This window comes from Kogia breviceps, chromosome 8 (genome assembly GCF_026419965.1).
Source record: "Kogia breviceps isolate mKogBre1 chromosome 8, mKogBre1 haplotype 1, whole genome shotgun sequence".
Classification (NCBI taxonomy): Eukaryota; Metazoa; Chordata; class Mammalia; order Artiodactyla; family Physeteridae; genus Kogia; species Kogia breviceps.
In genome coordinates, this window is record NC_081317.1 from 41,380,881 (window position 1) to 41,395,429 (window position 14,549).

Sequence of the window (14,549 nt, forward strand, 5' to 3'; positions counted from 1 at the left end):
ATATGATATGTAACTTAACAGAGAGAGGCCTTTTAGACTTTCCAGAAAGGAGAGATGTGAGTTGTCTTGTGAAGATGCTATGTTTACTAAACCCATTGTACAGATAAGAAAATTGAGAATTAGAATGCTTCATCGGCTTGCTCAAAGTGACACAGCTACTAAATGGCAAAATTGGGACTTTTCACTACTCTGAATCTCTCTGGCTTGCCTTTTAAATGTTGGTAATCTCAGGATTCTATTCTGCACTCTCTTCCTCTCTCTCTCTCTGCCTAATGTCTTCCACCCCCATGGTTTCTAGAACTATGTCTAGGAGGTGACTTCTAATTTCTGTATTTTTAATTCCCATCTTTTTTTTTTTTTTTTTTTTCCCGGTACGCGGGCCTCTCACTGTTGTGGCCTCTCCCGCCCCAGAGCACAGGCTCTGGACGCACAGGCTCAGCGGCCATGGCTCACGGGACCAGCCACTCCACGGCATGTGGGATCTTCCTGGACTGGTGCACGAACCCATGTCCCCTGCAACAGCAGGCAGACTCTCAACCACTGCGGCACCAGGGAAGCCCACTCCCATCTTTTTTTAAAATTCCACAACTAAATTCTCACCCACCAACAAATGAAAATTCCATAGGCATGACTGACCCAACATATCTAAACCCTAATGTGTTCATTTTTCTTTAAAATTGTTCCTTATTCTATACTCCCATTCTCAGGAAACTACTAACATTATAATTCAAAAAGAGTAACCTAGAGTCAGTCTTGACTCCTTCCTCTTTCTTCATCATCTGCCTCTAGTGGGTTCTGGGGCCCTACTGATTCAGTGACCTCTCTGCAATCTTCCTTCAATCCCTCCGCCCACCCCCATTCTGCTTCAGGCTTCAGAATTTCCTACCCCGTTTAGTGCAGGAGGGACCTAAGTTTCAGCCTCAGAGTTTCTCCAACATCAGTTCATCCTCCACCCTGTAATCAGGGTAACCTCTGTAAATAAAAATCCAATTAAGACCTTCTTGCTTGCACCCCACACTGGTGCCCTACCTAGAGCATAGAGTCCAGCCTCCTTGGCAAGTGGCTAATGGTCCCCCAGAGCCCAGTTCACCTACCTTTCTATTTGCATCTCTTATCTTGCTTCCCAAATGAATGATAATCTGTAGACACAGCAAACTTTGCTTCCGGTCATAGCCAAGTTCTTTTATGCCTCTTTGCCTCTATACATGCTGTTCCCTGCACCTGGAATCTCTCTTCCTCATTAAATGAAAGTGAATTCCTATCCCACCAAGAGGTCGGCTCCACTGTGCTTGTGTGTTAGCAGCTCTCGGGGACCTGGTAACGATTTATTTAGAAGACATCTGGCTCTCTCTCAAAGCTCACTAGTTGAGAGGGACTTCCCTGGTAGTCCAGTGGTTGATACTCCATACTCCCAATGCAGGGGGCCCAGGTTCAATCCCTGGTCAGGGAACTAGATCCCACATGCCACACCTAAAGATCCTGCATGCTGCAACTAAAAACATCCCGCATGCTGAAACTAAAGATCCCCTACGCCGCAAGGAAGATCCCATGTGCCACAACTAAGACCCGGCACAGCCAAATTTTTTTTTTTTAATGTACAATTAAAAAAAAAAAAAACTCACTAGTTGAGGATCCCAGAGTTTGGCATAAATCGGACATTTGTTGAAAGACCAAATGGTCAAGATTTTGCATTTGGAAGTTGTATTAGTTTTCTATTGTCACTGTAACAAATTCCTACTAGCTTAGTGCTTTAAGCAATAAAAATATAGTTCTGGAGGTCAGAAGTCTGAACCAAGTCTTGTAGGGTGTTATGGGGTTGAACTATGTATCCTCTTTCTTTTCCTGAGTGTTTGTTTCCTCATCTGTGAAGGGAAGACAGCAATGCTCACCTGTTACCTGTCAGCATGTGTGTGTGTTGTGTGTATTAAATAAGGGCTATGTGAAAACATGTAACATAGCATTTATTAACTGGTCTCCAGCAAGAACCAGTTTCCCTTTTGTTTCCTACTCACAATGCAGTGGTTTTCAAAGGTTAGCACATATCAGCTCCTTCTGGGGCTGTGCTGACCAGTGTAGTAGCCACTAGCCACCTGAAGTGTGGCTAATCCAAGCTGAGATGTGCTGGATGTATTAAATAAATACTGGGTTTTGAAGACAGTATAAAAATTGTAAAATACCTCATTAATACTTTTATTGGTAACATGCTAAAATGATATTTTTGTAATACTGAGTTAGATAATATATGTTAATAAAATTAATTTCACCTATTTCTCTTTACATTTTTTACTGTGGCTGCTAAAAAATTTTAAATTACATATGTGAATTAAATTCTATTTCTATTGAACAGCGTTGCTGTGCCGGGAATATGCCAATTCCCAGGATCTACTGCTCTGTAACAAGCCACCCAAAATGTAGTCGCCTAGAACAACACCACTTTCTATTTTTTGAAATTACCAGAAGTGACTGGATCTCACTGGAGGGTCCGTGACTGCTCTCCCTTGGGCGTCTCATGCATTTGAGGTCATGGACACGGCTGTGGCTCAGTCTGATGTCTGCAGCCAGGGTGCTCCGCCCTGTGGCATCTCAGCCCCCAGGACCTCTCCGCTGCCGTCTCTCCAGTGAGGAACACTGGGCTTCGTAAATGGCAGCTCAGAATGGTCAGGCCTTATTAATGCCTGGCTTGGAAGTTTTAGCACACCATTTCCTCGCCATTCTATTGGTCTGAGCAGTCACAGAGCCGGTGCTGACCACGGGGGAGTGGCACACGCTTCACCACTTAATGGGGAGCACCAGACACTGACAGCGGAGGCAGAACTCTTTGGGGTTGTCTTGGGGACAAACTGTCACACTCTGCTTACCCACAGAGTTTGCCATTCAGCTTGTCTAAGGTGGGACTTCAGGATGTGTGTATTTCACAAGTATCCCCAGGGATAGGAGACTTCCCTAGGGGGCTTTCATAAGATCATGGACATCTTTGGTCCAGTGTTGCCTCTAGCAGTTATTTCTAAAAGAAATTTAGGAAGAGGCAAAAGGAAGACATTTTTTCTGGATTTTAACCATCTGTTGTTACCTCCACGATCATGTATAATTACAGAATGGTTATAAAGTCATCATTGCTTTTGTTAATGTTAAGCATTAGCTGGGGGTGGGATCCAGGTTCCAGAGTCCTAAGGAGTGACCTGTTGTACGTGTGCAGATTATAAGCCATGCAAAACCACAGGAGAGAGCAAGAGTAGTCTGTGTGTGTGCATGTGAGTGTGTGCACATGTGTATAGGCACCTGGGCGTGTGTGTGTGTGTGTGCGTGCATGAGTGTGTGGCCTGGTACTCAGAATGTGAGCACTGGAGCCCACCTGCGTGGCTGGAATCCCAGATCTGCCACTTCTCCAGTTGTGTAACCTAAGGGAAATTTCTTAATTTTTTTTTTGCCTTTGTTTCCTCACATATAAAATGGGGCACAACAAAATCATATAGTTGTTGTGAGGATTAAATAGGTCGACACCTACAAAGCACTTAGAACACTGTCTGGATGGCACACAGCAAGTGCTCAGCAGTGCTGTTTTATTTCTACAGAGTTGCTTATGGTTCAGTTTTATACCTCGGTAATCTCCTTTCTCTCTCTGTCTGTCTGTCTCTCTCTCCCTCCAGGGAAGTGAAAAAAAGAACTGATGAGGATGACAGCAAATCCATTACCAATCTGAGTGGGACCAGTTCCAAAAAGTCAACCCAGATGAAGAATTGTTGCAATGGTTAAATCCAAAAGATCCTTGGCCCATGAAGCCTTCATTCCCAGAGTACTGAATGTACGTGACTTATTTGCTTCCTACATGGAGTGGTATATCCTACAGGCACTGTCATATGTAGAGTTACAGTGTGGGAAATCTGAACTGTGCTCTCAGGTCCCTCCAGAACCTCGGCTCTTTTTTGCTATGTTTCAATGAGTGATTTGGGCCCCCTGGTTAAATATACCTGTCTTATCCTTACAAAGTCTTAACAGATAATGTGTAAATGTTTTTAAAGTGGTAAAAAAAAAAAAAAAACACATGCTCAGATCAAAGTTATAGAAGAAATTCACTGATGTAATTAGGTTCATGTGATAAATAACCTATGACATTTATTTCCAATATTCAATACTAAAAAACTAATAAAAGGGGGTTACCATCCTAGCTTTGCTGTAAACTAGCCTTGTAGTCTGAGACATGTCGCCAACCCACATTAGATCCATTTCCTCATCTGTAAACAAGCAGCTTGGCCTTTCAGGCCTCGGCCCTCTCAGCTCTGTAGCTCTTTAAGAAGTGAGAAGGAGAGCATGATGGCCCACAGTTAATAAGGACTCTGCTCATCTGTACTTTTTAAATATTGGGGTATTAACTTTTCTCACTTCTTGGACAAGAACAGAATTTGAGAAAAAATGGTAATGTTTTGAGCTCCAGTGGAGACAGAAAAATCTATTTTTTATGTATAAAGAAAGAAAACATTTGGGGGACAAAAATAGTTTGTATATAAAAGAGGGTATTTTATAATCTCAGAATACTTATAAAGTCAATGGTCTGAATTCACTGTTAAAAATTCTAATGAAAAAATATAAAGCTACATGCAACTGAAAACACAATGCCCAGGAAAGCTGTCACACTTCACTTAAAAAAAAAACACCAGCAAGAGACTGCCAGGGGCTGTGGTAAAAGGGAGGAATTGAGAGTGACTACTATTGGTCTATGGTTTCTTTGTGGGACGATGAGAATGTTCTGGAATTATATTATGGTAATGTTGCACAACTTGGTGAATATACTAAACCCCACTAAACTGTATACTTTAAATGGTGAATTTTATGGTATGTGAATTATATCTCATGCAAAAAATACACTAGTATTGATTTAACATTTTGCTGAATGAAAATATACATGCTTAAACCTCCCCATGGTTTACCCATAGTTTAAGAGCATAATCTCCAGAATAACGCAAATCCCCTAACTCCCTGGTTGCCTGCATTCTCCTCCTTAAATAATGAACAGTGAAAGAAATGTTATGTGTAGTTTTGGAAAATCACCTCTTTTGAAGAGGAATTGTGGTTAGGGTACAGGTAACTCAAGAGTCCTTTGTCTCGGGTGACTAGGGACTCATCCTCACCAACAGCCTGATAGGTTTTGTCCTCCTAGAAGCTGTACTGCCTCCCAGACTTCCCCACTGAAATGTCTCCAAAAGCCAAAGGAGTCAATACCTGACCCCAGGGTGGGTCAGCAAGGCATGCTCTTTGGTTTTTGGTTTTGGTTTTCAGTGGCCTGAACCAGCTAAGTTATTCCCAACTAGAGTCTTGAACTTACCTTTGTTCATAGGTCCAGGTCCCAAGTAGCCTGCTGAAAAAACTTAAATAATAGCTCTTATTTATTGTAATACATAAGCTAAAAACATCCCTCTTGTAGAATTAAAACAATTCTATTTATGATTTTTATGATCAGACCTTAAATTCTCCAAGCTTTTTTTTTTTTAACGAAAATTGGCCAGTCTGTTAGCACACAGAGATTATAAATAGCCACAACGTCCATTTAGCTTTTCAAAGCGTGCCTTCTCTCTACTGATGAGCTCTAGTTGGTTTGTTTGCTTTTTTTTTTTTTTTTTTACTGGAAAGTTGATTGTCCTCAACAACTCTACCATGGATTCCTGTTTTCTGTATTTTGGTCCCAGGAGAAAAAAAAAGTTTACATTTTTTACCAAAAAGAATGCCTTGCTGGTGGGGAATTGTCAAACTGAACCAGGGAGAGATGGTTATTTTTGTGCCATGGTGCGATGAAAGTCTTGCCACTGCTGTTTGCCTAGGTGGCATCTATGGAGCCTAGGTTAGAATAGACCTTACACCTATGTGTTGATATATGGTACTCAAGTTTAGGTGTTTGGTGCAATTGCACAAAACTGTGTTAGTATACATGTTATTGTGTTGTCTGTATTTATTTTCCCACAAAGTGTCTATATTTGTCTTACAATCTGTAAATAATAGTATACCTTTGATACAGAAGTATTATCTTGGTCTTTGCTTCTGGGTTGTACAGCCAGCGCATCCAAATTGATTAGATTACATAGGTGCCTGTGATAAACAAAGCAATCATCTTTAACTAACTGAACCTGAATAGATATTTTTGCAACAAAATCCAAATTAGAGACTTATAGCTCCGGTTAGCAATCTTGTTTACAGAAAAGCTACTTATAGCTCTTTCAATTGCCTTGCTAGGAAACCAAGATTATTACTAACATTTAATTTCGTGAAGGTGTTCTAAAATTTAGAGTATATTTTTGGTAAGAACATAAATAGCTAATGTTTTTAACTTGAACTTAATTTGCTGCACTTGCATAGTTTTATGCAAGTAACTCACCTTGTCTCAATTTTTCCTTGGAGAGCTTTTAAAATCACTTATATTACACTCTTTTTTATGTATCCTGACACATTGGATAATAATTTAGTTTTGTCACGGAAAAGAACATTGGCTATGGACACATTTTTCACTGTTAACTTTTAGCCTCATGCATTTTCATAATTTATTTTTTCCACTTGCTGCTTTATATGACATATGTGACATTTGATTATTTAATACTAAATGTGATTTGCATGAAGCCAAACCGTACAACCCTCTTGCTGAAGATAAAATTGAGTTTAAAGATATTTATTTTCATATTTGTACAGTGATCGGCTTCAGAGTCACGATTTTTGTGGGCTTTTATTGTATATATGTATGAGAAATTTCATATGTATATATTAAGAAGGCCTCTGAGTACTGAATAATTATTTTATGATCTTGATTTACATGGTTTACATTTTCATGGTATCGGCTATATTTCGTTTATACTGTTTATTTCTCTTCAAACCATTAATAATTATCCCATAAAGTGTAATTTTTATAGCAATGCAAATGTCTAAGGAACTACAAATATTTTCTACATCATAAATTTAATAAAGCATGCTTGCTTTGGCCTTCTGGTGTTTCCTTCAGCTTTGCTGCAGGCATCACTGAAGTAATTTTAGTCCTACAATGTGCCTACGTGAAACCCTGCCTCTAAAACACTGGCCTGGGCAGCTGGCTGGGAGAGAAAAGGAGGAACACATGGTGTGTGGTACTGTGGCACATCATGTCATCTCGGCCAACAGGGCTACAGGTCGACCAGCTTGAGGTGTGACAGCCAGCAACAGTAAGGCTTTCGTAGAAAAATTTGAGGACGTGCTCTGGCAGTTCTCATGACCTCGGGTTAGGCCCCTCATCTGACACCCCTGCGTGGCCCCCCACCCTGCCTAGCTAACTCCTGCTCATCCTTCTGCTTTAGTTTAAACATCACTTCCTTCAGGAAGTTTCCCTTCTCAACCCCAAACCAGTACAGCACCCTTTCTAACTGGTCAGCATCCTTATTGCCCTCATACTTGTTTAACTAGACATATCCTCTGAGCTTTATCCCTCTTGTCTGCTGCTGCCTCCCCTCTGCTATACACAGTGCTTGAATGGGAAATCAAAGAATTAACTGTTTAAAGGCAGGCTTTGCAGAGTTTCTGCAGACACACATACACAGAGACATACATATGCAATAGACAAGGACAGTATAAATAAGAGGCAACATATTTTGGTGGCCACAGGTCTGAGCTCTGCAGCCAGCCTGCCTGGGTTTGAACCTGGCCTCATGTACCTACTAGTCGGTAACTGTGAATAAGGGGTTTAATCTTTGTGTACCCCAGCTGCTTCATTGGTAAAATAGGAGTGACAACAGTACCTTTCTCATGGAGTGGTTGTGAGGACTAAATGAGTGTATGTATGGAAAGGGCTTAGAATAGTACCTGGCACTTTGATCACCCTCAATGAAAAAAGAAAAACTTTTGAAGCACCACTGATCACACTGGTCTTGCTCAGGACCCTGGGTACTACCACCAATATGTGACAGAACTCCCGAAATTTACCAGATTACTTGGGGGAATGGGGCATTGTAGAGGATTCACTTGGACATAAGTTCATTTACCTCCCACGTATATTCTTGGTATTTCATTAGGCACAAAGTTGGGGTATCATATAGGATAGAATATTCTGTAAAGAGTAGATTAAAAGAGAAGAAAATCATTGAGAGAAAAATGAGGGCCTGAAAGTCAGAATGGAAAGTTGTGAATGGAGTCCTTATCAGTGTATGCTCTCCATTTATTAAGGGGTGACTGGATGAAGAAGTTGAAGGGACGAAGAATGTAACAGAGCTCTGACTGGGCTTTCAAATCTAAATGACAGTAAAAATGGTGGTGGGTATTGGGGTTCTTTAAATGGAAACTAACCTTTATCCTATGACCAATAGCCTGTTGACAAGGATTTCCAGTGTATATATCCAAAAGTCCACAGGATGGGAATGAATCTCCAACAAAGCATATTGTTTTGCAAGCCTTAAAATAAAAAATAACATCTTTCCTTTCCAGATCTAGACATTAAGATGTTTTCATAGCTGAAAATGGAAAATAGGCACAAATGCTTCAACTTGAATTATAGGTTAAGATAAATTTTCAAGTGCAAAATTCTAAGAATAATTACCCAGTTTTAAATTTTCTTCTGCGTATCAGGTTTATTTGTGAATTTATATTTCTTAAATTTCCATAGAGTGGGAATTTAGTTGTAAGGCCCTTTAACTCGTGACCTCTCAGGCTGGCAGCTCAGGAACCATGTTTCGTGGTATTTGACATACATTTTTATAGAGTCCCTCACTGTCCTTAGGATTTTGGCTTTCTGAAAATTTCTCAATCCCAGCTTTCTGGCACATCTTCCCATTGCTGTGCAGCAGGGTAGAACTCAAGAGCTGGATAAAGATCTCTTCAGAGGAAGTTTTATGAGTTCCAGTGTGCTTTTAGGAGTAAAACTAATGCTCTTTAATTCGCCACAAATATATTATCTTCTTGATCAATCATTTCAGAAACATATTTACTCTTAGATAATATCCAAAGATTTCTTAACATGACCTCTCAGGCCCTCTGTGATCTAGCTCCTAACTGTTCCTTTGCTAATTCAGTTATGTTTATTGAGCCTGACTGTGTCATGGGTGCAATTCTAGACCCAGGGGATGCAGAGTGAGTAAGACAGATCTGAAGCAGACTACGTTCTGGTGGAGGCTGACAACAAACTTGTGAACAAATAAAAAAGATCCACATTCTGCCTCCTCCCCCTCTTTCTCCACCCCAAAGTCCCCAGTCAGGCACAGGAAACTGTCCCTCCATCAAGCCTTGCTCTCTCCCCTCCAGCCCTTTACTCAGCTCCACTTTCTGCCTGGAACACCACTCTGTCTGCTCTCGTCATCTGCCTGCCCAACTCCTGTCTGTCCTGCACATCTCATTTCAGAGACTGCTTCCTCCCAGCAGCTCTACCCAACCCTGGGGTCTGAGCCAGTGCCCACTGTAGACTTGGTGAGACTGCATGTGATGACCAGGTTACTTGTGTGCCTGGCATGCTGGATGATTTCTGTCTCCTGCAGCCCTTTAGACTTTACTGAATGGGGGTAACCTTTCCCCACTCTCAGGGCACACTTCAGCAGCCTCATGACTTAAGATTCCTCTAGATCAGGGTCTCAAGGTTCTTTTAAAGTCACAGACTCCTCTGAAGCTGAGGAGTCCCTTGGAATAATGTTTTTAAATGAATAAAATGAAATACATAGGATTATTAAGGAAACCAATGATACTGAAAGACTGTTCCCAAGATATTTAAAATTTTGTGGGGAATTTCCTGGTGGTCCAGTGGTTAGGACTCTGCAGTCTCACTGCTGAGGGCCTGGGTTCAATCCCCGGTCCGGGAACTAAAATCCCACAAGATGCACGGCATGGCCAAAAAAAAGAAAAAAGAAAGAAGTTCAAAGAAATAAACATTTTTTTAAAAATAAAATTAAAATACTAGCAAAAGTTATACTCCAATAAAGATGTTAAACAAATACTAGCAAACAGAATCCAGTAGCACATTAAAAGGATCATACATCATGATCAAGTGGGTTTTAATCCAGGAATGCAAGGATTCTTCAATATACGCAAATCATACACCATATCAACAAACTGAAGGATAAAAACCATATGATCATCTCAACAGATGCGGAGAAAGCTTTTGACAAAATTCAACACCAATTTATGATAAAAACCCTGCAGAAAGTAGGCATAGAGGGAACTTTCCTCAACATAATAAAGGCCATATATGACAAACCCACAGCCAACATCGTCCTCAATGGTGAAAAATTGAAACCATTTCCACTAAGATCAGGAACAAGACAAGGTTGCCCACTCTTACCACTCTTATTCAACCTAGTTTTGGAAGTTCTAGCCACAGCAATCAGAGAAGAAAAAGAAATAAAAGGACTCCAAATAGGAAAAGAAGAAGTAAAGCTGTCACTGTTTTCAGATAACATGATACTATACATAGAGAATCCTAAGGATGCTACCAGAAAACTACTAGAGCTAATCGATTAATTTGGTAAAGTAGCAGGATACAAAAGTAATGTACAGAAATCTCTTGCATTCCTACACATTAATGATGAAAAATCTGAGAGTGAAATTAAGAAAACACTCCCATTTACCATTGCAACAAAAAGAATAAAATATCTAGGAATAAACCTACCTAAGGAGACAAAAAACCTATATGCAGAAAATTATAAGACACTGATGAAAGAAATTAAAGACGATACAAATAGATGGAGAGACATACCATGTTCTTGGATTGGAAGAATCAACATTGTGAAAATGACTCTACTACCCAAAGCAATCTACAGATTCAATGCAATCCCTATCAAACTACCACTGGCATTTTTCACAGAACTAGAACAAAAAATATCATAATTTGTATGGAAACACAAAAGACCCCGAATAGCCAAAGCAATCTTGAGAACGAAAAATGGAGCTGGAGGAATCAGGCTCCCTGACTTCAGACTATACTACAAAGCTACAGTAATCAAGACAGTATGGTACTGGCACAAAAACAGAAATATAGATCAATGGAACAGGATAGAACATATCCTCCCTACTATACCACCTAGAGGGTTGGTATAGGGAGGGTGGGAGGGAGGGAGACGCAAGAGGGAAGAGATATGGGAAAATATGTATAACGGATTCACTTTGTTGTAAAGCAGAAACTAACACACCATTGTAAAACAGTTATACCCCAATAAAGATGTTTAAAAAAAAAAAGAAAGCCCAGAGATAAACCCACACACATATGGTCACCTTATCTTTGATAAAGGAGACAAGAATATACAGTGGAGAAAAGACAGCCTCTTCAATAAGGGGTGCTGGGAAAACTGGATAGGTACATGTAAAAGTATGAAATTAGAACACTCCCTAACACCATACACAAAAATAAACGCAAAATGGGTTAAAGACTTACATGTAAAGCCAGACACTATCAAACTCTTAGAGGAAAACATAGGCAGAACACTGAACACTCTATGACATAAATCACAGCAAGATCCTTTTTGACCCATCTCCTAGAGAAATGGAAATAAAAACAAAAATAAACAAATGGGACCTAATGAAACTTAAAAGCTTTTGCACAGCAAAGGAAACCATAAACAAGACAAAAAGACAACCCTCAGATTGGGAGAAAATATTTGGAAATGAAGCAACTGACAAAGGATTACTCTCCAAAATTTATAAGCAACTCATGCAGCTCAATAACAAAAAAACAAACAACCCAACCCAAAAATGGGCAGAAGAACTAAACAGACATTTCTCCAAAGATATACAGATTGCCAACAAACACATGAAAGAATGCTCAACATCATTAATCATTAGAGAAATGCAAATCAAAACAACAATGAGATATCTCACACCGGTCAGATTGGCCATCATCAAAAACTCTAGAAACAATAAATGTTGGAGAGGGTGTGGAGAAAAGGGAACACTCTTGCACTGCTGGTGGGAATGTAAACTGATACAGCCACTATGGAGAACAGTATGGAGGTTCCTTAAAAAACTACAAGTAGAACTACCATACGACCCAGCAATCCCACTACTGGGCATATACCCTGAGAAAACCATAATTCAAAAAGAGTCATGTACCAAAATGTTCACTGCAACTCTATTTACAATAGCCAGGACATGGAAGCAACCTAAGTGTCCATCAACAGATGAATGGATAAAGAAGATGTGGCACATATATACAATGGAATATTACTCAGCCATAAAAAGAAATGAAACTGAGTTATTTGTAATGAGGTGGATAGACCTGCAGTCTGTCATACAGAGTGAAGTAAGTCAGGAGAAAAACAAATACTGTATGCTAACACATATATATGGAATCTAAGGAAAAAAATGTCATGAAGAGATTAGTGGTAGGACGGGAATAAAAAGACCTACTAGAGCATGGACTTGAGGATATGGGGAGGGGGAAGGGTAAGCTGTGACGAAGTAAGAGAGTGGCATGGACATATATACACTACCAAATGTAAAATAGATAGCTAGTGGGAAGCAGATGCATAGCACAGGGAGATCAGCTCTGTGCTTTGTGACCACCTAGAGGGTTGGTATAGGGAGGGTGGGAGGGAGGGAGACGCAAGAGGGAAGAGATATGGGAAAATATGTATATGTATAACTGATTCATTTTGTTGTAAAGCAGAAACTAACACACCATTGTAAAACAGTTATACCCCAATAAAGATGTTAAAAAAAAAAAAGGAAGCCCAGAGATAAACCCACACACATATGGTCACCTTATCTTTGATAAAGGAGACAAGAATATACAGTGGAGAAAAGACAGCCTCTTCAATAAGGGGTGCTGGGAAAACTGGACAGGTACATGTAAAAGTATGAAATTAGAACACTCCCTAACACCATACACAAAAATAAACGCAAAATGGGTTAAAGACTTACATGTAAAGCCAGACACTATCAAACTCTTAGAGGAAAACATAGGCAGAACACTCTATGACATAAATCACAGCAAGATCCTTTTTGACCCATCTCCTAGAGAAATGGAAATAAAAACAAAAATAAACAAATGGGACCTAATGAAACTTAAAAGATTTGCACAGCAAAGGAAACCATAAACAAGACAACCCTCAGAATGGGAGAAAATATTTGCAAATGAAGCAACTAACAAAGCATTAATCTCCAAAATTTATAAGCAACTCATGCAGCTCAATAACAAAGAAACAAACAACCCAATCCAAAAATGGGCAGAAGAAATGAACAGACATTTCTCCAAAGAAGATATACAGATTGCCAACAAACACATGAAAGAATGCTCAACATCATTAATCATTAGAGAAATGCAAATCAAAACTACAATGAGATATCATCTCACACCAGTCAGAATGGCCATCATCAAAAACTCTAGAAACAATAAATGTTGGAGAGGGTGTGGAGAAAAGGGAACACTCTTGCACTGCTGGTGGGAATATAAACTGATACAGCCACTATGGAGAACAGTATGGAGGTTCCTTAAAAAACTACAAATAGAACTACCATACGACCCAGCAATCCCACTATTGGGCATATACCCTGAGAAAACCATAATTCAAAAAGAGTCATGTACCAAAATGTTCATTGCAGCTCTATTTACAATAGCCAGGACATGGAAGCAACCTAAGTGTCCATCAACAGATGAATGGATAAAGAAGATGTGGCACATATATACAATGGAATATTACTCAGCCATAAAAAGAAATGAAACTGAGTTATTTGTAATGAGGTGGATAGACCTGCAGTCTGTCATACAGAGTGAAGTAAATCAGAAGGAGAAAAACAAATACCGTATGCTAACACATATATATGGAATCTAAGAAAAAAAAATGTCATGAAGAGATTAGTGGTAGGATGGGAATAAAACACAGACCTACTAGAGCATGGACTTGAGGATATGGGGAGGGGGAAGGGTAAGCTGTGACGAAGTGAGAGAGTGGCATGGACATATATACACCGTCAAACGCAGGGTGGATAGCTAGTGGGAAGCAGCTGCATGGCACAGGGAGATCAGCTAGGTGGTTTGTGACCGCCTAGAGGGGTGGGATGGGGAGGGTTGGAGGGAGGGAGATGCAAGAGAGAAGAGAATGGGAACATATGTATATCTATAGCTGATTTGCTTTGTTGTGAAGCGTAAACTAACACACCATTGTAAAGCAATTATACTCCAATAAAGATGTTTAAAAAATAATAATAATAAAATAAAATTTTGTGATATCTGACAGTATCGGTGCTGCTTTATTGGCACATTAAACTACAAGATCCGATGGTAGGTCTATTACTTACCATAATTTTGACATCATGATGAAGGTAAATGGTATTTTGTGACATCTACAAAGAATCTAACGTAGAGTATAAATATCTATGATTTCTATTGGTGACACAGTCACAGATACCAATAATCCTATTGGGGTTTGTTGCTAGCATTTTATATTAAATGAAATGCTAAATTCCAATAAGAGTTTAGTAAAAAATAAACACGTAATTTTTTCCCATCCAAAGCAGAAATACAGATTTTTACCCATAGACCCAATGGGTCTATGGCCCTAAATAAGAACCTCTGCCCTGGGTGAGAAGCTGCAAGCATAGTATATTCAGAAGAGAATTCCCACATAGTA

At 39.7% G+C, this 14,549-nt stretch overlaps 1 protein-coding gene and 1 long non-coding RNA gene across 3 annotated transcripts in view; one reads left to right on the forward strand and one right to left on the reverse strand.

Moving 5' to 3' along the window:
* RASEF (RAS and EF-hand domain containing) overlaps positions 1-6,954 on the forward strand; it is an 85,531-nt gene extending 78,577 nt beyond the window's left edge. For both annotated transcript variants that reach the window (XM_059072288.2, XM_067041282.1), the window contains one exon: positions 3,648-6,954. In XM_059072288.2, coding sequence (XP_058928271.1) covers positions 3,648-3,753 — 106 coding nt within the window. In that variant the 3' untranslated portion in view covers positions 3,754-6,954. The remainder of the gene's footprint in view (positions 1-3,647) is intronic.
* LOC131761473 (uncharacterized) overlaps positions 1-14,549 on the reverse strand; it is an 83,551-nt gene that overhangs the window by 51,282 nt on the left and 17,720 nt on the right. The gene's annotated exons all lie outside the window — the stretch shown is intronic.